Source organism: Nannospalax galili, unplaced genomic scaffold (genome assembly GCF_000622305.1).
Source record: "Nannospalax galili isolate Female #2095 unplaced genomic scaffold, S.galili_v1.0 scaffold155, whole genome shotgun sequence".
NCBI lineage: Eukaryota > Metazoa > Chordata > Mammalia > Rodentia > Spalacidae > Nannospalax > Nannospalax galili.
The window spans coordinates 8,239,026-8,263,147 of NW_008339923.1; the positions used below are offsets into that span (position 1 = coordinate 8,239,026).

At 39.2% G+C, this 24,122-nt stretch overlaps 1 protein-coding gene across 1 annotated transcript in view; it reads right to left on the reverse strand.

Moving 5' to 3' along the window:
* The window catches only part of Ppp4r1 (protein phosphatase 4 regulatory subunit 1), a gene marked incomplete at its 5' end in the record, with an annotated part of 81,098 nt that overhangs the window by 48,200 nt on the left and 8,776 nt on the right, over window positions 1-24,122 (reverse strand). The window contains 6 exon segments of the mRNA XM_017798572.1: window positions 349-414; window positions 525-632; window positions 3,741-3,887; window positions 4,324-4,466; window positions 9,791-9,897; window positions 10,668-10,752. Of these exon segments, the coding sequence (XP_017654061.1) occupies window positions 349-414; window positions 525-632; window positions 3,741-3,887; window positions 4,324-4,466; window positions 9,791-9,897; window positions 10,668-10,752 (656 nt within the window).

A 24,122-nucleotide genomic window follows, 5' to 3' on the forward strand; every position in this document is an offset into this window, starting at 1 on the left:
CACTTATTTGTATTTTTTTTTGGGGGGGGTGCCTTTTTGGGAAAGGTCTCCCTATAGCCCCAGCTGACCTGGAACTCGCTATGTAGACCAGGCTGGCCTCAAACTCACAGAGATCCGCCTGCCTCTGCCTCCCAAGTGCTGGGATTAAAGGCGTGCGCCACCATGCCCGGCACTTATTTGTATTTTTAACAAACTGTCCTTATCAAAACACATTTCAAATGCCAGCCTGCAGAAGTCTAAACTTCTAGCTCTAGCATGTCATCCTGGCTCAATCATGGGCCTGGGAAATAAACTTTCTGTGCTATTCTGCAACACACTGCTTATGTTTTCAACACCTGTGACACTTACCAACATCTCCTCAGTAGCTTGCTGGCCAACTACACTGCAAATGTCTCCAAAATTGGCAGCACAGACCTATAACAAAAGTAACACTGACAGTTCAAAATGTCACCTACAAAGTTCTTTAAAACAATCAATTAAGTTTCATGTATCAGTATATCAGAGCACTATATTTTCTAACATACCTTTCGAACATGAAACATTCTACAGTCACAGCACATCTCGCAAAACCTAGGGAGGATAAGACGCTCTGTAATATCCTTTCCAACCATGGGAGCCATCTTGCACATTATCTAAAATAAATGAGAAAAAAAAAAAAAAACAAACCACACACTGAAAATATCTTTCTAAGGTTTTTCAGTTCAACTTGGTATCATTTAAAGAAATATAAATTAATCAAATACATATCAAATGTACTTAGTAAACCTAGAGAAAATTCTGAAAGTTTCATTTTTCTATTATTTAATCATTACTTAATTTCTTGATCATTTTATTAGTAATTTTGAAAGAGAAATTCTGCATCTCCATAATTTTAAAAAAGCATTGTCTGTTCAAAAGGAAAGATTATACTTAAGAGGGTCTGCTTTAGTTCATCTATATTGCCAAAGAAAAACTACACACCAGAAGTCCAACTTGCAAAGCACCAGGGTAACTGAAATGTATGTATGGGAAGCAGGTCCTGCTTCTGCAGAGTCTTGGTTTCTGGACATAATTTTAATATGCACGTGTTCCGGTTAACATAGTATATAAAGAGCAAGGTTAAGAACTACCTTTATCTGAAAACTAGTCCTTTATTGTAAAAGTCCATTCCCTGCATAGTTAATATAGAAGGAAATCTGATGTCTATTATCATTTTCCAATTTCATCTATTCCCAAGATGTGCAAACCTAAGAAAAAGAAACCAAAAGGCATACAAATGGGAAAGAAACACTCTTATTTATATATGGCATAACTGTCTACATAGACAATTCCAATGATTCTATAGAGAAGAATAAACAAATGAATTTAAGAGAGTTTTGGACTACCTATATCAGAATATAAAAATGTACTGTATTTCTTTTTTAAAAATTTTATTTATCATTTTTATTTTATGCATATGTGTGTATTGCCTGCATGTAGGTAAGTGCACCAGTGTTGTGCAATGCCCGCAGAGGTCAGAAGAGGCTGTCGGATCCTCTGGGACTGGAGTTACGGACAGCTGTGAGCTGCCATGTGGGTGCTGGGATTCAAACCCAGGTCTTCTGCAAGAACAGCCAGTGTTCTTAACTGCTGAGCCATCTCTCCAGCCCCAAATGTACTGTATTTCTATAAATTAGCAATGAATTGGAAAGCTTTAAAAATAGTGTCATTGGCCAGTCATGGTGGTGCACTCCTGTAGTAACAGCACTTGGAAGGCAGAGAAGCAGGCAGATTTCTGTGAGTTCGAGGCCAGCCTGGTCTACATAGTGAGTTCCAGGCTAGCTGGCACTACAGGGAGACCCTGTCTCAAAAAAGACCATTAAAAAAAAAAATAGTATCATTGGGGCTGGAGAGATGGCTCAAAGGTGAAGACCACTGGCTACTCTTGCAGAGGACCTGGGTTTGATTCTCAGCACCCACACTGCAGCTAACAACTGTTCCTAACTCCAGTTCCAGGGGAATTAAATGCCCTCTTCTGATTTCCTCAGGCATTACATGACACAGGTGCACTTACACACATGTGGGCAATACACTCATACACATAAAAATAATAAATATTTAAAAAATAGTATCATTCACAACAATGTTAAAAATATGAAATCTGAGGCTGAGAGATGGTATAGCAGTTAAGAGCATTTCACTGGCTGCTCTTCCAGGGGACGCAGGTTTAGTTCCAGATGGTGTTTAACAACCACTTGAAAGTTCAATTCCAGGGACTCTGACACCCTCTTTTGGCCTCCATAACCACCAGGCACCCATATGGCACACTTACATACATGCTGGCAAAACACTCATACACATAAAAAATTTAAAAAATTTAAATGAAATCTAACAAAATATAAGATCTTTCTGTTAAAAACTATAAAATACTGACAATGGTGTAATCAGTACTTAAATGAATGGAGAGATCTATCATGTTCAACAGCTGTTAGGTTGGAATTCTCCCCAAACTGATCTATAGGTTCAGCATAATCCCTACCAAAAATCCCAACATCATCACATTGGAGAAAACACCTTCATCTCCAAAATCCCGTGGCCAGCTTTATTTTTCAAAGCATTAGCAAGCCTGAAAACCCAAAGTTATGCCTTGATCACAATCACTGATCTAAGACAACTGAATGTGTAAGAATGAATTTTTCCTAAAACAGAAACAAAATATGAAGAATGAATATACTTATATTTATTATACTTATTTTTCAGATTATGCCCAAATTGATTTTCGTTTCTTTTCTTTCCTTTTTCAGTCCTTATGAGGCAGGGTCTCCCTGTATCCCAGCTGGCCTGGAACTCGATACATAGACCAGGCTGGCCTCGAACTCAGAGATCTGCCTGCCTCTGCTCCCAAGTGCTGGGATTAAAGGTGTGTGCCACAATGCCCAGCCCAAATTGATTTACTTTATTGAGGAATTTCTGAAATTAAGAAGAAAATGTTGGGGCTAGAGAGATGGGTCAGCAGTTAAGAGCACTGGTTGCTCTTGCAGAGGTCCTGGGTTTAAATCCCAGCATTCACATAGCAGCTAACAAGCATCAGTAACTCCAGTTCCAGGGAATTCAACACCCTCTTCTGGTGTCTGTGGGCACTGCACAATACAGATACACTTATATACATGCAGGCACAACACTCATATACATAAAATAAAAATAAAAAGCTTAAAAAATTTTTTTTTAAAAAAGAAAATGTTTTCCAGAATTTGGGAGGCAGAGGCAGGCAGATCTCTGTGAGATCTACATAGCGAGTTCCAGGCCAAAAAAGATTTAAAAGTTTTGGAGCTACGTAGAGGTGATAATTGTGCATTTTGAATTTATTAAATGCCACTAAACAGTACACCTTAAAAAATGATTCATTGTATATGGATTTCATGTCAATAAAAATATTGCTGAGAAAAAAGAAAGCACCTAAGTTTACTAATTGGTGAGTACCTAAAAACAATAAAAAGGAAAATTTAAGGGAAATTAGAAGATCCAGAAATGATTACCAACTTTTATTGTAATTTCTTTATATCAACAAAGGATAAATCATAGTATTTTAGGTATAAAGAGTGAATGTTGAATATCCAGTTAGATGGGAAGAAAGTCTCAGGTTCACTTATTGTTTTTCTATTTTACTATTAGAATTCTTACTTCTGAATGTAGGAACCACAGATGCGAGTCATAACATACACTACTAGATTCTCAAACCTTACTTTTCGTCTGCCTAAATGGAGAAATGGTGTGCTACTTACAGCCACTGCTTCTGTCTTCACATCATCATTGCTGTCTGGGGCAGTCAGCTCTACGAGGACGGGACACACTTTTGTTTCCACATCAAATCGCTCAATCAGCTCCTGCTCCAGCAGAGCCAGCAACGCTGCCTGGCTTGTTTTCCTCACCTAAGAAGAAAAACACCACAGTATAAACAAAACACATATGTGACATAATAAAACTCCACAACCTGATTTTTACCAATGTGAAAGCTTCTAATAACAATGTAAAAGAATCCATAACTTCACAACCTAGCAAATAAACATGGCTATTGCTTTCAACTATTACAAAGATAGAACTCGGTAGACTATCATAATAGATAAAGTCGAACACAAAAACATTTTTGTAAAGATGTCCCACACAAGACTGGTTACCAGGCACCATTTATGATGGCATTAATAACAAATCTGTTAGTGTCTTAACATAATCTAAGACAACTGGTCACTTTTGTAAAATAGAATAATCAAGTTAGACCAGGAAAATATTCAAATTCTATCACGTAGGATAGGCCATTCTACATACATTATTACATGAAATTCCTTTAAGAAGTAAAGGCAACCTTACCTGATTATTCTGATCTGCAAGATATCTCACCACAATAGGTAGTAAGTATTTGGAAAAAGCATATGGTATCGAAGGCCGATTTTCTTGACAAAACAGTGCAATATGCGGCACCTGTTCCATCAGCTCTGCTCTCACGGTTGGTTCTATTGAAATAACAACAACATGAACAAACACATTCTCTCATGAAAACAACTGCCTTTATCTGAGCTACTTTATCAAAGCTACTTAGGAAGGTTTAGACTTTTCATTTTCAGCATGGAAAGGGCTCATAAAAATATTCTCTCAATCATGTAGTTCTTTCCAAAATCATAAATGATGGAAGGAAATCACTTCTAACCAGTGTTTCTATCATTCATAATATACAAACTGGATAAATTTTTTTTTATAATTTATCATCTACAATGTTACACATTGCACTGGGGGTTAAATACCTTATTTAATACATATACCAATACTATTATATGATACTATCTATAGACTATATCAATACTATGATTTAATACTATCTGCAAACTCCATGATTTAAGAACATCCTAGGACAAGATATATATCTATCATGGATAAATCTTTGCACATCCTATGACATAGTGACTCCTTTTTAAGCATGCACTCACAGAAATCTGTGTGCCCATGGCTCCACATGACTGCTTGCCTAACAGCAGTACCAAGAGCATAAAGTTGGAAGTAATTCACATGCTCATTAACTACCAGATAAATTACTATGTATCAAATTAATAATAAACACACACATATACAGTTACAGAAAACAACGTGCATAAGATTCAGAAACATAGAAGTTGGACGAAAAAGAATACATTAAGTATGATTCTATATAAAGTTTAAAGAGGCAAACTATCTGGGCACTATTCTTTCAGTGGTCAAAGTAGTGCTTACTTTGGAGGAGGGATGAGATGGTTCTAGGGTGCTAGTTCCATTTCATGTGAGTTCTGATAACATGAACTGATCTTCACTGTATGAAACTTCATAAGGTTGTGTACTTATCCACGTACCTTTAGCAGTGTGTAATAAATACCTAGCCTGATCTGGGTTCCAAACTCACAGATCTAGCATAGGTGAAGAGGGGCCTCTCTTCACACTCAAAATAAAAACACAAACCCACATTCTATATACTGTGAAATCAGCATGAACTGCTAGCTGCTAACAACTCCTAGCCACTTGTAGTACACTCAAAATGGAGCTGAAGCAAATACCAAATTTCTATGAGGACCCACTAAATGAACTCATAGTCCCTAACAGACCAGGAAATGATTCCTCAGCAGCAGAAAGATTGTAATTCCATGCACTTCAGCAATCTGGAGAGGTTTGAATCATTCTGATTCTACTTTGAAGATACAGTATCAGGAAATGCAACAAGAAAAGAACCTAATTGGGCGAGAAAAACACAACCACACAAAAAAAATAGCACCTGAAACTCCTGAAATAAAAATGTCATTAATAGCAACAAAAACTCAATGGTCAGATGGCAGGTTGAAATTTCAGAGAGGCACTTTGCTGAGGGAAACTACCAAAATGATGGGAGAACAAAGGACTGAAAAATTATGACATTTGTTAAACAAGAGCTCCACAGTCTCAACCATGTAAATGCCTACTCAGCTGGGGATGTAGCTCAGTTGGAATGCTTGCCCAGCATCGCATAAAACTAGGCACGGTGGCATAAGCCTGTAATCCCAGCACATGGGAGGTAAAGGTAGGAGGTTCAAGATCAGAAGAATAAACCAACTTTTTTTTTAAATTAAAAAAAAATTCAAGATTATCCTTAGTTTAAGGCCAGACTGGGCTACATGAGTATCTATCTGAAATACACACAGAGACACACCCCAAATTAAACTTAAAAGATCTTAAGAGGGAGAAAAGACAATATTTCAAAGGTGAATGGTTAAAATTTCCTGTTAAACAAGAATTCTCAAATTCAAGAAGCATGGCAAATTCTGAGTAGAATAAATTTATTCCTGAATATATCATAATAAAACTGTAGAACAAACTCCATGGAAAGGGGATTTTAGGAAGAAATAAGATTACCTACAAAGAATCAAATTAGACAAACTGATTTCTCCAGTTAACCATCTACTAGATTTCTACACTCACATCTTTCTTGAATGTTACCATCAGGCCAACCCAAGGAGGAAAGCTCAGGGTCAACCCAACTTTGCCACTCCAACTGCCGAAGGCACTCTGGAATAGTTCCTGCCACTTCAAATTTTTCTCAAACACCCATTCTTACAATTAGTATGACCTCTCACTTGGTCTGCCTGTCACCCACCTTTTTCATCCAGTCAGTTTATATTGCTACATTATTGTTATAAATTATACCAAAAAATGTTAACTTTCTAATATGACATATTATAAACCTTTCCAATATAGCCTTTATTGCCTCCTTTCCTAACTAGATGACCCCCTGGTGACCAAAGGGGCTGGCTCCAACCTTGAACTCTTCAGGCTTCTAAACTAGTGTTTTACTTCCGAGTATGCCCTTTCCCTGCAACCTCCTCAATCTAACAAATCCACTACAAACTATCACATAACTAAACTGTTGTTATTTAACTTAACTCAAAAAATACAAAATTATACTTGATTAGACCCTCCTATAGCTACTTCAGAATGGGTATGTATGTATAAGAATAATTATGTAATGCAAATAAGTAAGCTTACAAATATTTTCTATCCTAAAAGAAAATTTAAATCTTTTATTTATTTTTATTATATGTATATGAGTGTATTGCTTGTATACGTGTAAGTGTACCCATGTCATGCAATGCTCTTGGAGGTCAGAAGAAAGCGTCAGATTCCCCTGGAATTGTAGTTACGGATGGTTGTTAGTTGCCATGTGGGTACTGGGAACGGAACCTGGATCCTCTGTAAGAGCAGTCAGTGCTCTTAACCACTGAGCATCTCTCCAGCCCCAAGAAAATTTAATCTTAAAAATTTAAGGCTTATATAAATGAACTGTTTATTGAAAGACAAGTTCATCTGCAGATTAAAAGGTGGTATTTGCTGAGAAGCCAGCATTTATTTGAATTTAAAAATTTTTAATAAAGCAACTTAAGAAAAAAGTTTCAACATTGATTTTTGGATTATTTCCAAATCAAGTATAAAATTATGTTTGAAATTTATTATTGGGGGCTAGAGAGATGCTCAGTGGTTAAGAGCACAGACGTCTCTTGCAGAGGACCTGGGTTCTGTTCCTAGCACCCAGATGGCAGCTACCACCCATCTGTAACTCCAGTTCCAGGGGAATCCAATGCCTTCTTCTGACCTCCCTGGGCACTGCATGACATGGGTGTGCTTACATATATGTAAGCAAAACACTCTTTACACATTAAAAAAAAACAAAAAACCGAACTTATTTAAAAAAAAAATGTTACTGGGGGGCTGGAGAGATGGCTCAGCGGTTAAGAGCACTGACTGCTCTTGTAGAGGAACCGGGTTTGAGCCCCAACACCTCTGTGGCGGCTAACAACCATCCGTAACTCCAGTTCCAGGGGGTCTGATGCCCTCTTCTGACCTCCTTGGGCACTGCACGACACGGGTGCATGTATTTAAAAAATTATTATTGGGGCTGAGAAGATGACTCAGTGGGTGAAGTGCTGCTGTGCAAGCACGAGGACTTGAGTGTGGATCATCAGTACTCATGGCCACACGCCCCTGTAACCCAGCACTGAGAGACAAAGACAGGCAGATATTGGGAACGTGCTGGGCAGCCAGCCTTGTCAAAACTGTGGGTTCTGAGTTCAGTGAGAGATCCTGTCTCAAGGGAGTAAGGCAGAGACTGGAAAAGCAGGACATCTGATGACCTCCTCTGGCTTTTGCATGAGTGTGTACCCACATATCCATGCATATACCACACATACAAACAACTTATTATCTTAAAATAGCACATTTTATGTCATGTGTATTTTACTACAATAAAAAACATATCTTAAAAAAAATGAAGATCCTCAACACATCATCACAGTCTAAGTTTCAAATCAAGTACCTCTTTCTCTTCCCCCCTCTCCTCCCATTCCTCACAAGCACACCTCTCTCTCCATATGCTCACTGACAGCCCAGGCTGGCCTCAAACTTGAGGTTCTGCCCCACTCAGTCTTCTAATACTTAGGATTACAAAAATGAGCTACCACGTCAGGCTTAAATTTACCCCTCCCTCCCTTCCTCCCTTCCCCCCTCCATCCCTCCCTTCCTATATATTTTTATTTAACATTTCTATTTTATGTGTATGAGTGTATTACCTGTGTGTATGTGAGTGCACACATGTCGTGCAATGCCACAGAGGTTAGAAGAGGGCTTCGGATTCCCCTGGAACTGGAGTTAAGGACAGTTTATAGCCGCAGTGTGGGTGCTGGGAATCAAGCCCGGGTCCTCTGCAAGAGCAGTCAGTGCTCTCAACCGCTGCACCATCTCTCCAGCCCCAAGTTTACCTCTTTCTTAAGGAAACTTTCCTGTCTTTACTTTAGTAATAAACCAGCTTTCAGTTTACAAATAAGTGACTATTTTTCCCATGTAAAGAATAAAGAGAGCATTATGTATTTACCTAAAAAATTTTTAAAGGGGACTGGGAGGGATGGAAATAATGTAAATATAATACTTACATATGAAAGTCTCAAAAAAAAAATTAAAGTCCTTCTGCCACTTTAAAAAAATACATTTTATTATTTTTATTTTATGTGTATGTGTGTATTGCCTGCATGTAGGTAAGCGTACCCTTGTCATGCAATGCCCACGGAGAGCAGAAAAGGCTGTTGAGCCCTTGGAACTGGAGTTACAGAGCTGTTAGCTGCCATATGGGTGCTGGGATTTGAACCCGCGTCTTCTGCAAGAACAGCCAGTGTTCTTAACTGCTGAGCCATCTCTCCATCCCTCTGGCACTTTTAATTTATTCTGAATTACTTAAAAATTGTTGTTAGTGCTAAGATATTAACATAAATGATATAATTTCTCAGATTTATTTTGATGAGAAATCTAAAAAATTAACTGAATAAGCAAGCATATTATAAACTGCTTGGATCTTATTTTTGTCCCTTGTTATTAATAGGCTTAATAATTTACTTTGAATTGGATGTGGTGGTGCACACCTTTAATCAGAGCAGTGGGCAGGCAGAGGTAGCCGGTTCTAGGCCAGCCTGGCTTATGTAGTAAGTTCCAGGCCAGCAGTGGCTATAGGAAGGCCCTGTCTCAAAAATACAAACGAAAACAAAATTTTACTTTGAATTTATTTTTATTTTTAAAATGGGGTCTCAATGTAGCCTCGACTGACTCTGAACCCCAGCTTTACCTGCCTCAGCTCCATGGTGCTGGGATTAGAGGCATAGGCCATCATGCCTGGTCCTTAGGAATTCTTAAAGAAATCTCTAATGCTAATTTCTTCAATAGTTTTAGAAACAAATACAAATTTGGTCAACTGAAACCTTTCTAAAGACAATAAATTTAGTTTCTCTGCATAAAAACATACCTGAATCATCAGCTAATCTGCTAATTCTTTCCAAAACAGCAATACAATCTCTTTCATCATCGCAGACCTCCCTCAGTGTATCCAGCAAACTCCGGGCCACCATTTGTCTACACAGAAAAAGAAAATCAGATAGTGTTCAGTGTCATTAATAGTTGTTTTTTAGAATTTAAACGCCCCCCCAAACCAGAACCCATATGTTTCATAAAGACATGTTTCTTACTGTACTTCATAATATACTAAACTTGTAATTTCCTAAGTAGCACAAGCTAGATTTAACTTTACAGATGATAATAAGATTGGTTACTACCATTTTAAAATAATCTTCAAATGACTGGGGAAATTTCTAGTTACTGAAAATTAACTTCACTTATCCAATTGTCACAATAATGGGAAAGTATATTCACTCTTCATTACATTAAATGTTTTATTTACTAGTATGAGCATTTTCTATCTATACTCAAAAAAAGTTGAAGACTGAGTTTCCAGAAAAGTCTGATATAGTGGTCTAAAGATCAGTTACAGAAACTGTGCACCAAAAAGGTGCTAGCTCTTGGTTTCTGCCGTGCCCTGTGCCCTGCACATTCCCGGGCACACACAAGGTATGCCGTGCCATCTGGTAAAAGAATAATATGCTCCTAATAAGCAATTTACATGAACACCAAAATTATGCTCAGAGGCCTAGCAAAATGAAACAACACAACTTTTTTTTTTCTTGCCAAAAAGCAATGAATCAAGGGCTATAATACAGGTCAGGCTACAGTATTTGGCAACTCAGATTACATGGAAATACCTACATTAGGGTGGATTATTTAATTTCCCTACTGAAATTAAGAAGTCTTTCTTGTAGTTTCTATTAATGAAAAGAATGTACACACACCTGTTAAATACGTTCTCACTTGCAGCATACTTGTCCAGTCTCCCCAGTGGTGTCAACATTTCATCTTGTGAGACGAAGTCCAGGGCTGAAGGTATAATAATCACATCAGACTCTGAGCTGTAGTCATCCACACCAACTATCAGAGACATCAGAAATACTCCTTATAACACTCTGAAACTAAAAAGTACCCCTTGCCTGTCTGAAGCAGCATAATGTTTCTGGAGCGGTACAAAGAACCACAAAAGAATCTTAAAATACATCCAGTGCTAGCAAGAGCTGGACATCATTCTTTTCCCAACAGAGGTTCCTGCCTCTAAGTCAATGGCTACAGAAATTCAGTATGAGGGGGAGAGAGTGACCAGTCTCAAGAATTTACATGCTCAGGGGGTTAGAGAGATGACTCAGCAGTTAAGAGCACTCACTGGCTGCTCTTGCAAAGGACCCATGTTTGGTTTCCAGCACCCATGTGGCAGGCTAACAACCATCTATAACTTCAGTTCCAGGGGGATTCAATGCACTCTTCTTGCCTCCATGGGCACTGCAGCACTTATATCCATGCAGGCAAACACTCATACACATAAAATAAAAATAAAAATTAAAATAAAAAAAAACTTACATGTTCAGTCAGAACACACTTGTGGATAATACACAGAAAGTTAAAACAGTGATAGCCAATTCTGAATAGACTATAAAGCTAAAGAAGGGTCTGATTTCTCTTACTAGAGGAAAACTAAAAGCCACTATTAATATTTACATTCATTAAACAAATATTAAATACTCCTTTGCCGAGTATTAGGCTAATGTTGGGAAAACCACCATGAAAATACTTATGTTTCTGTCTTCCAAGAGTCAACACTCTGTTGAGAAAACAGTCTTAACGATCATTATGGAGCATATATATACACACCTCAAGGCTAGAACCTGCAGTGCTGGGGGGAGACCAAGAACAAATAGCTAAACCTTAACCCAAAAGCATGACCTCAAGGGAACCAAGCATAGAGTCTGAAGGCATGACTAAATAGCATTGACTGCCAAAGGATGAAGGGAAGGATGGAAGGATGCTGGGTGGTACCTAGTTCATCTAACAAGGGCATTTTTCCATGGCATGAAAGTGACTGAAGAGGAGGGAAGTGAAGCCATTAGTGTAAAACACATTTCCAGAAACACAGATGTAAAAGAACCTGGGTGTGGTAGTGCACACATGTAATTTCAACACTCAGAAAGCTAAGGCAGTCTGAGGCCAGTCTAGGCTATATAATAAGCAGCAGGCCACCCAGGGCTTTACAGCAATGATCCTGTCTCAAAAGAAAAGAGGAGGAAGAGGAAGAGAAGATCAGGAAAAAAGGTTTAGAACGCTGTTACATAATGAAGTATATAGTCAACAAGTAAGTGTAAAGTTCTTGGAGTAAAAGAACAGAATAAAACTGATGAAAAAAATCAAGTGGCTGGAAAAGGACTTCAGTGCTAAGATAGATAGGTGAGATCTAGATCCAGCGCATTTCCCAAACCTTAAGAACTTTCAAAGTTTTTTTTAAATTATTATTTTTTTATTTTATATATATGAGTGTATTGCCTACATGTATGTAAGTGCACCCGTGTCATGCAATGCATGAAGAAGTCAGAAGAGAGAGTTGGATCCCTAGAACTGGAGTTACGGATGGTTGTTAGCTGCCATGTGGGTGCTGGGAATTGAACCTGGGTCCTCTGCAAGAATAGTCAGTGCTCTTAACTGCTGAGCCATCTCTCCAGCCTCCAAAGTGTTTGTAGACAGGGTCTTACTATGTAGCCTAGGCTAGGTGCAAACTTGCGGCAATCTTCTTGCCTCAGCCTCCCAAGTGCTGGGATCACAGACATCTACCCTCAGGTCAAAGCACTTTTTCTTATTCTTTCTTTCTGGTGCTATTGTTTCTACCCATGGCCAACTGCCCTTTCTCCATCACCGCCTCTTTGCAATAGGGCAGGTTCTCCAGGATAAGAATTTTCACCTCACTCACTGCTTTATCTTCAGGGACTTCCTGGCACAAAGTATATACTTAGGTGTTTTTGAAACATATCTGTTTCTCATTCCCCATAATAGATTTTATTTTTGTTCTAGCTCTTTGCTTAGCTGGAACAACACATAAAGCAGCAAAAAACAACACATAAAAAGTTTCTTGGAGGTGGAGAGATGGGTCAGCAGTTAAGAGTACATACTGCAGCTGGACGAGGTGGCACATGCTTTAGTTCTAGCACTTGGGAGGCAGAGGCAGGCAGATCTCTGTGAGTTCAAAGCCAGCCTGGTCTACATAGTGAGTTCCAGGCCAGCTGGGGCTAAGATCTTGTTTCAAAAAGACCAAAAATAAAAAGTGCATACTGCTCTTTCAAAGGACTTGAGTTTGGTTTCCAGCGCCCATGCTGGGCAACTCACAACCAACTATATAACTCCAGCTCCAGGGGATCCAACACCCTCTTATGAACTCCTTGGACATGTGAATATAACCCCAGAGGCACTTATATACACATAATTAAAAATAAAACCTTAGAGGCTGGAGAGGTAGCTCAGTGGTTAAGAGCACTGACTGCTCTTGCAGTGGACCTGGGTTCGATTCCCAGCACCCACATGGTGGCTACAAACCCCTCCTTAACTCCAGTTCCAGGGGAATCTGAAGCCCTCTTCTGACCTCTGTGGCATTGCACAACACAGGTGCACTCACATACATGCAGGCAATACACTCATACACATAAAATAAAAATAATATTAAATCTTAGTGTCAGTTGTATTAAAAATGAATTTTTCTGTATGAAACTATGTATTTTAATAATGAAATGGATATTGTATAACTGTAATAATTCAACTGTAAGCCTAAAAATTTGCAGCCAATTTTGAAAGAGATACATCTTAGCTCTGGAAATTGTTATTGACTATGCCAATGCTGTTGTAATGAAATGCCTCTTCTAATCATTTGGTTATGAAATAAATAATTTTAAAAAATATTTAAAAAAGTAAAACCTTAAAAAAATTCTCCCAAATGTGATATGAATAGAAAAGATTAATGATTTTCCAATCAAATCCCCAAAGCTATTGCTTTAATAGCATTTTAAAATGCCTATTTTGAAGGCTGGGCATGGTGGTACACACCTTTAATCCCAGCACTTGGGAGGCAGAGGCAGGTAAATCTCTGAGATTGAGGCCAGCCTGGTCTACACAGTAAATTCCAGGCCAGCTAGGGCTATATAGCAAGTCCCTATGTCAAAGAACAAACATTCTTTCATTTCTCTCAATAACACTATCAATGACCACATTTGTTTTCATAAACCGGGTGGCTTAAGAAACAAGTGAAATGAGCCCAATCCTGCCTTAGCTGACTACCTGGAAACAGGCCTCAAGTCTAGGGAACCCCACCCCCAAAACCTCCTAGAAGACTGAGTGACAATCTAGGGAGGCCAGTGCGGCCAGTACAGCCAGTGATTTGCAGGACTGAGAACTTGAGACGAGAGAACATCAGAGAGCTATAGGACGGTTCGCTTCCATTTTGTTTTTGAAGCAGGATCTCACTATGTAGTTCAGGCTGGTCCTAAATCACGCTGTTTCTGCCTCAGCCTCCGAAGTGCTCAGATTTTAGGCCAGAGCACCCATTTTTAGGCCAGAGCGCCCATTTTAAAAGGCCCACTTCTGGAATCTTTAGGTAACTATTTGAAACATTCACACACACACACACACACACACAAACACACAAATATAAACATATATATCTTTGAGAGTCTAAGAGAACTGCCTGAGATCAGGAGAACAGAACCCTGATCATTATAAAGAACTAAAATGAAAAAACAGTACATAGGACAACAGGCACAGTACTCAGAGACAAAGTTTGGCATCAAGGGCTGCTCTAGTTTTCCCTGACAAAGCTTCAGGCAAACACAAAAGGAGCAGACTGTCCTCAAGTATTTTACCCATGCTCTAGCATAAAATCAGAGTACATAAATGAACGTAAAAACATCTGGCACACAACAAGGGTAAATTTACCATAATGTCTGATAAATTATAGGAATAATAATAACAACAACCCCAGATGTGGGAAAAGCAGGAAATACACACCATAAGGGAAACATTCAACAATAGAATAGGAACAATCTCAGAACTAACAAAGATGACAGAATTAAAAGATAAGAACAAAAAATACAGTGTAACTATATTCCACACATGAAGAGGCATAGGCTAGACATGAGCTAACATCTGTAAACACAGCATTTGGGAAAAGCAAGATTGAAGGAATATGAATATTTAAAAATCTCTAATTCATAGCTGGGCATGGTGGTGGGGGCAGAGGCAGGAGAATTGCTGTGAGTTCAAGGCCAGCCTGGTGCACACAGTGAGTTCCAGGACAGCTGGGGCTATAGGGAGACCCTGTCTCAAAAAGACCAAAAAAAAAAAAAAAAAAAAAAAAAACCCCAAAACCCACATATATAATTATTTATATAGTACAGGAAATTCTTACATAGTTTCTGACCTATAAATTATAAAGTACCTTATTCATTATGAATTGAAGAGCTGTAAAAGCCACTGGACACTCATTTGGCCTCAGTTGTCTTCTTTATAAGTCTGCTGAACTAGCATGATCTCTCTAGGCACCTTTATGCACCCTCTAGAATTCTGTGACTATGACCAACTGTTTCATCAGAGTGTCACATGATCTTAAAGCTAAACATTAATGATACTGATTCTAGTTCTTAAAAGGTAGAGGACAGTGGGGAAGACTATTATCAAACAGTAGCTATTATCAAACATCACCATGCTTAAGACTTACCTAAAATACAAATTCCTAGATCATACACTCAGATATTGATTATGTAGGTCTAGAGTGAGGCCTACAAACATCTGTATTTGATAAATACCCCCAACTAATTCAAATGTGGATTGTTAAACAAGTGTATTTGAAAAGTATACTCCTAGAAAAAAGAAACAAAACTATATTTTTGTTCCTTTTTGTTACTCCTCTATCAATCATGGTTGACAACACTTCTGCACAGACACTGGTTACAAAGACTCACTTCTATTCTAGTACTGAGGCCCCTGCCAGGATCTGTGGAGTCATTTTAGCCTGAGTCTCTTTACCTTGTCTAGTTAAAAGATTGTTAAGATAGGATCTCAACAGGTAGCCCAGGTTGGCCTGGAATTCACTCCCTCTGCGTCCAAATTCTGAGTATTGGAATTAAGGAATGTGCCACCATACCTGCTTTCTCATCAGTTCTTGACTGGACCTAGTAAAACTATGGATTTCATCTTTAGGAAGGCCATAAGGTTTTGACTACCCATGGCTACAACCTGCATGCTTAAGTCTTACCCAGCAGCACTGCAAATGCCTGTCACAGGTTAAAAGGAAAACCTCAGAAATGATAATGATAAAAAATCTGTCACTACTACTGAAAAAAAATGCTGCACCATATACGCCCTAAGAGATGGTACAGCTAGTGATATCCTTAAATAAAGTAGTACAGAGTCTTATGGGCAAATGTTTGCTACAGGTTTCTATAGTTTATTGAGATAGTACATTAACCCTTAAAGTTCTTTAAAATTTTAGACATTTTTCAATTTATTTGGGGAGGGGGTAATGTGCCACAGCATGTGTGTGGAGGTCAGAGGGCAACGGTGGGTTCCAAGGATCAAACTCAGATCAGCAGACTTGATGGAAAGTGCTTTTACCTGCTGAGCCATCTTCCTCCACCCTCGACTTGTGTTTTGTTTTTGGTTTTTTTTGCAGTGTTGGGAATTCAGGGCCTCACACATGCAAGGGAAGCACTCTACTGCTGACCTATATTCTTAGCCCAGTACATTAACTTTAAATAGATGGTAACACAAAGATGAAAATTGTAATCCTGAGTATAATTTCTAAAATATAGAAGGTAAAACCAGAGAGAAACAGAAGAATAAAAATGGAATATTAAAAAATATCCAGTTAACCCAAAAGAAAATCAGGAAGGAAATAAACAAAAACCAATGAAACAGAAAACAAACAAGATACCAGATCTAAATCCAACCAATGAATAATTACCACTTAAAAATGGACTATATCAGTTCAAGGAAAGATTACCCGGCTAATGCAAAAACAACACTGAGCTATGGTCTGATAACCAAAACCACTTTTTTTCTTTTTTCTTTTTTTTTGGAGACAAGGTCTCACTGTGTAACCCAGGCTAGCCTTGTTTACCCGGTGATCTGGGCACTCAGGAGGCTGAGGCAGGTCATGAGTTTGAGGCCAACCTTGGCTACAAGTATAGAATAGAAACCTAATAGAATGAAATTTCCAATAGAAATAGAAACCTAGTCTCAAGACCCTTTGAAAATGGCTGCTAAACATAAATTAGACTGAATACATGCATCTTTCTAATTCTGGATCATGAAATAGTTTCTTCTAATATGAAGAAAATCAGGAAGGAAGATGACAAGACGAAGAGAACAGATAAGCACACTCATCCATTACTTAAGCAATGGAATATTGTTACATAGAAGACAAAATCCCCTCAGGCAGCAGAACTAGCTCCACACTGCTCTCAGCTTCTTGCACTTAACAGAAATCCAAAGTATTTGAAAACAACATCCCAATTTCCAGCTGTTGTAAACAAAACATTACCTAAAAATAAAAGTTTAAAAGTTAGCAGTAGTATAAAAATGTGTCAGATCTGGGTTCAAATCTCATGTTCTGTTACTTATGAACTATCTATAACTTGAGCAAATACCTAAGGCTAAGTTTCCTCATTTACAAAATACTTGTTAAGTTTTTTTTTTGAGACCAAGTCTAGTTATTTAGACGAGCTGTGGCCTCAAACTTGCAGGGATCCTCCTGCCTCCACTGCCTTAGTGTGTCTATACATAGACTTTTAAGGCACACATACAATAATGATGTCTATAAAGTATCTAACAATGCCTGACAAACATCAGCCCTTCCTTCCCTCTCTGGGACTGTTTCTAGATACATCAAATCTCAATGTGTTTTAAGTTTTCATTTATCCTATGCAAGTAGGATGGCACATACAGTATATAGTGGTGGGCACTGACCACGTGATAAAAAAAAAGACAGAAAATATGCACATACATGTGGGTATACACTGTATACATAGTCTACTTTTAGCTTGCTCGATGAGCAAGTGAAAGCTTCCAAGCCAAATCAATGTTTCAGGAGAGATACAGGAGCTTGTGAAGCAGACTAGAGAGCAAGAGGCCATTCTAAACAGAAAATCCCCAAAGAGAGATTTACAGAAAACCATTCACATTTGGAAAATTCTAAGCAACTTGGTACAGTTTGTCCTAAGTAACAACTTAAGCTAATTCAAGTTATCGCCTGGCCAGGCCCAGGTGCATGCCTTTAAACCCAGCAGAGGATCAAAGCAGAGGGAGGCAGAGGCAGGTGGATCTCTGTGAGTTCAAGGCCAGCCTGGTCTACATAGTAAGTTCCAGGACAGCTGGGGCTACAGGAAGACTCTATCTCAAAAAGACAAAACAACAACAACAACACACAATTATCTCCTTTGAGCAACAGACAATTCTGGGCAACAGATGCACATATTTAACTAGGTTAAGATAAAATTGCATTAATTAAAATCATTTAGTTTTTAAAATTAAGAAACAAAGATCATGATGTCTTTTCCAAACCAGATGACCTATTCATCTTTCCACAGGTTTCTAAGAGAACTCGAAGCCTCGCTTCCTGCCACTCAAGTTGCCAAAGAACAGACACAAGGAAGAAGGGCACACAGAAGCCCTGACGCTCTCATGGAGACACTTCGGGTTCTTCTGGTATGCCCTCTTTCTACCCTTGTCAAATATGCTCAGATACACTATGAATTCAATCTAGCAACATGCTCACTCAGTAAGAATTTTCATAAATCTTACAGTTCTCTCAGAGGGTGGCCCAAATCACCATTGTAATACAAAAGCTGCAGGTGCATTTTCATGACACAGAAGTGAGAGGTAAACATTCTCATCTGCTTAAAAAACTAATGAGGGCCAGGTGTGGTGGCACATGCCTTTAATCCCAGCACTTGGGACGCAGAGGCAGGTGGATCTTTGTGAGTTTGAGGCCAGCCTGTCTACATAGTGAGTTCCAGGACGGCTGGAGCTACAGGGAGACCCTGTCTCAAAAAGACAAAAAAAAAACCAAAAAAAAACCCACTAATGAATAAATTTAATAAACTGGTTATTTTACATTTTTCTTTTCCCTTCCTGATATCTGCCCAATTCACCACAAAATTTTGTTCTGACTGCTTTTATGCTTCAGAATGTGTTTCTTTATTCTGAAGTATGTATACAGAGAGACCTAAAATTTGAATTTCCAGGCTGGGGCAATGGCTAAGTGGGTGAAGTGCATAGCAAGCACGAGGACCTAAATTCAGACCCCCAGCACCCACATAAAAAGGCCAGGTACAGTGGCAGGCATCTATAACCTCAGTGCTGGGGGTGGGGCAGACAAGCAGATCTCAGCCAGTGTAGCCAAAATGGTAAGCTCCAGGTTCAGGGGAGACCACCTCAAAATATAAAGTGGGGAGAATGATAGAGGAAGATGCTGACTTCTGGTCTAGACAAGCATACACATGCGCACAGATAGGCATATATCACACACATACACAAATGCACAAAAAACTGAATTTCCTTTGGTCATACAACAAAAATTTTACTGAGTTTCCATTATTGTTATTAATACTGTTGACCATCTGGAATATTCACAAATAATGATAAACATTTAGTAAGCAAAATTTTTTGAAAAGGCATTCAATGAATATGGCTTCTAAAAAATAATTATGGATTCACAGATGAAGAGAATAGAATTTATTGTTTAGAATGCAAATATGTAGAACTAATTTCAACTTTATATTTTAAGAGCCGTGAGCTCTGAGAAATTTTGTTGACATAAGTCAAAGAAAATGCAAATGGTAATTCTGAATCTCTTCCAACTCAAGTGTCAAAATTAAAATATTTGTAATAAGTTTTCAGTCTGTATTTTTTTTAAAAGGATTAGAAAACATTTTACTTATACCAACTTGTATTAAATGTTTATCTTTAAAGAATTGATCTCTTAATATTTTCATTAATTTTGCAAAGCTCCCCCTCCTTATGTTTTTTTAAAGTATAGAAACATTTCTCCTTTGGGGCAGTATATTCTGGTAGCTTTAAGACAGTGAGATTCATGCTTTTCACAAAATGATAGACTGGAGATCATTTAAGGGAAAAGCCTTTAGAACCCAAAGCTGCTGGTACATTTTTTGTAAAAATCCCTAAGATTATCCTATTTGATTTATCCCCAGGAAACTTTTCATGAGAGTCATAAGATCTGATTGCTCTAGTTTGCTCTAAGCAAAATGCACTACAGTCTCTGATGGGGTTGGGATATGAAAGGAAGGATTAGATGCAGAATACTTTGTATTTTTCATTCCACTTGAGGACCCAAAAACGCAGTGGTTTAGGGCCAGGAGTGGTGATGCTTGCCTTTAATCCCACTACTTGGGAGGCAGACATTGGTGAGATTGAGGCCAGCCTGGTCTACATGGCAAGTTCCAGGCCAGCTGGGGCTACGGGGAGATACTGTCTCATAAAACCAAACAACAAAAGCGGTGCCTAAAATACAGAGCTGGGGCTGGAGTGATGGCTCAGCGGTGGAGATTAAAAATACTTTCAGAGGACCCAAGTTCTGGTCCCAGCACCCACATCAGTCAGTTCACAGTTGTCTGTAACTCCAGTTCAAGAGGCTCTGACACTCTCTTCTGGCCTCCACCGGCATCTACATAAACACACAATTTTAAAAAATATTTTATTATCTTTATTTTATGTATATGAGTGTACTGCCTGCATGTAAGTGAATACACCCATGTTAAGCTTTGCCTGGGAGGTCAGAAGAGGGCTTTGGATTCCCCTGAAACTGGAGTTAACGACAGTTTAGTTCTGCCATGTGGGTGCTGGGAATCAAAGCCGGGTCCTCTGCAAGAGCAGTTAGTGCTCTTAACCGCTGAGCCATTTCTCCAGCCCCCAAAATAAATTTTTTTAAAAAATCAAATCTTTTAAAAATAGAGAATTGAAAACTTCATGTTTCCTAACTGAAGACAACTGGGAAATGTGACAGAGACAAGTCATAACAAGGAATGACTTTATAAGGTCCAGAGGGCATTTCGCCTTTCAGAAAAAATACATTGAGGTAGAAATTCTGTAAAGTATGTGCACATGTTGTTCTGTAATAGAGCAGGAAACTTTAGGGATCATCTGTATGACAGCTGGACACGACAGCTTACCAAACAAAGGGGAGGTGTCTGCTTATAGGAATTAGTCCATTCTGTGTTGCTATAACAATGCCACAGATTGAGTAATTGATTATAAAGAACAGAGCTTACTGGCTCATGGTTCTGGAAGCTAAGAAGTCTAAGAGGCTGTGTCTGGCAGGGGCTTCTTTACTGCATCATCCCAGAGCAGAAGAGCAAAGAGATGGCTCACTCCCACGGTAATGCTAGAGTGCCAGTTTCCTATTCTGAAAGTTGTGGAGTCTTCAGTAGGTGAGCTTAGGGGCAAGACCTTAAAGGTGATACCCACTTCTGATTCTGGAGATGTACAGTGTGACCAGAGCCACCTCATATTGCTGTCAACAGAGACTGAGCCCTTCCCAGCCCCCATGCCTTCCCCTCCATGATGGACTTAAATCCCCTAAAGTGTGAGTCCTTCTTCTATTATGTTACTTCTGTCAAGTACTTTATCAGTGTCAAGGAAAGTAACCAATGCAGTGCCCCACTCCTTTCTTGTCTCCTGCCCTATGTCTTTTGTCCTGGTTCTGTCTCCTCTAGCCTCATCTCAGCTTAAATTTACCTATTACAGATACCATCCAGGAAGACTTTTTAGTCTTTCTAATGGAGGGTTCCTTCTCCTCTGTATTCCCTGCAATCTTCAGAGTCAACAATTACAGTAGTTACGCTTTTGCTTTCTTCATTTTATTCTGCCTTCCTTCTACCTTTTTGTCCCTGACATGTATAAATTGCCCCCAAATCCTCAGTTCAATGTTTCTCTGAGGGAAGCACACTGATTTGTATTTATTAATGAAAAGATAGCCCACAGAGGTACTTGCTGAGTCAAGGGTCCCTTTAACATACTTCACGCTTCTCTAAGATAGTCACGACTACCCTGGCATATTAATGACTTTGAGAAGTACTAAACAAAAGAAAAATGATTAATTTGTACAACCAAACTTTTACCAATTTGATCCAAACACCCTTTTATGCCCCGTATAACATCTGACAATATCCTATGGAACAGAAAAAGGCTGACATTTTCAGTTTTTCCCTCATGTAGCAGTTAATCTTGACAGCCAGCTTGACAGGATCAGGAATCAACTGAGACATGGGTCTGGATGGGTCTGCTAGGGCATTTCCAGAAAAGATTAACTGAGGGCAGAAGAACCTTCAGTGTAGGCAGCACCTTCCAGCAGGAGGCCCAGACACAAACAGGCCGAGGGGAAAGCAGTGCTGCTGCCTTTGCTTCCTGAGTAACTCATTTCCCACTTTGCTGTCATCAGACTCACCCTTCTAATATTGACTGAAGACCAAAGCTCTCCAGGAATCTTCCAGACCTTCAGTGCCAGACTGCAACTGCTGTAGGAGCACCTGGTTTCATGGAATTAACAGCTACCAGTTCCCAGCCCTTCAGTGTGCAGACGGCCACTATTCAATTACCCAGCCCCGATACTGTAAGCTATTCTAGAGCATCCATCACACACACACACACACACACACACACACGTAAGTTCTGTGTATTTACACATGTTCTGTTGGTCCTGTTCCCCTAGAAAACCTGCCTAATACACTTGATACTATTTAGGCCACAATCAATCTGTCAAATTTTTGTCTCTCAAGTTTTTGTATTTTAGAAAATGAAAGATAACAAGACATAACCCAGGCTACTTAAATTCCTTTTACAAACATTATCTTAAGAAATGGGACTTTGCCAGGCATGGTGGCACACAACTTTAATCCCAGCACTTGGGAGGCAGAGGCAGGCAGATCTTTGTGAGTTCAAGGCCAGTCTGGTCTACACAATGAGTTCCAGGGGCTACAGGGAGACCCTGTCTCAAAAAGACGGACTGGAGGGAGGGAGGGAGGAAGGAAGAGAAATGGGGCTTTAAGCCCATGGCTTGGGAGGTCACAGGTCCTAGCAGGAAGCCTACTACTATACTACTGTTGTTTTGCTGAATGGATATGCTGTGCCCATCAACCTGCCTTCTAAATATGTTCATAGCATAGATTGGTGCTGCTGTCAGCTTTGGTCAGAAAAGCTTCTTTTTGCAAAGGGCAGCAGTTACTGCAGAGACTCATAGCTGGTCACAGTGCTGAGAATAGGGACTGTTGAGTATTCAGCCCTAAATGGGATATCTATAACACCTACTCAAAGGCTCAAAGGATATGACAGAAGGGCAGAAAGAATGTCCGAGCCAGAAGAAGGGGAGGAGTGCTGTGGAATGCCGTGCTCCAGACACGACATGCTGTTGCAAAATGGAACTCACACAGCTGTGATTAACTGCACAAGGTTGAGCCTGTCAATGTTCTGTCATGGAGGAGAGGAGCTCACAAGGGTCCACCTTTAACACTTGCTAGAGGAGGGACTCATGAAGCCCCCATGAGAAGCTGCTGGCAATTAATGGTCGCTTCAGGAGAGGGAGATCTTTTTTTTTTCAGCAGTGTAGCCACTGGTAAGGTGCACATGCACCTCTAAAGCAGCCGTCACCCATCTCATTAAGCAATCCTAACTGAATTCAGTGGGTTACCTGCTCCCTCAAGTCATAAAAGTAGAGAACAGTTGCAAAGAAGACAATCAGTAAGAGTGAAAGGGGGAGAGGGTGACAGGAGGTGAGTATGATCAAAATACATTATACACATGTATGAATTATATTAAAAATAAAAAAATAGGAATTCAAAATAACATATTTTACCAAATAAATACAGAAATGAGTGAGGAAGAAAATCAGGCTCTCCTATAGAGCAGAAGGCCAGCTGGGTAATATAATTGATCCAAGACAGATGTGTCAATGCATTCTAACACTAACAGCATAGAATGGGATTGCTCCCTAATATTATTTATTAACTATAAAAGGAAAATCTGAATCTTTACAGCGCTGAAATTTGGCAGACATCACCTCACTATCACCAGTAAGAGAGGCTGCCTACAGGGCCTCCTGGCTTAGAATGCTGAGCAAATCAGATTACTACAAGCTTGTTTTGCCAAAAAGCAAAAATAAAATAGAATAAATCCAAGAGGAAACATAAACAATCACTGTACCCTTCTAAAATGTCAGTATCTCTGGGCATGGTGATACATACCTGCAATCTCAGCACTCCAGAGCCAGAGGCTAGAAGATTGCAAGTTTGAGGTCAACTTGGGCTATACAACAAGTTCCAGCCAGGCTACATTACACAGGAAACCCTGTCTAAAAAAAACAATAAAATAAGCTAAAC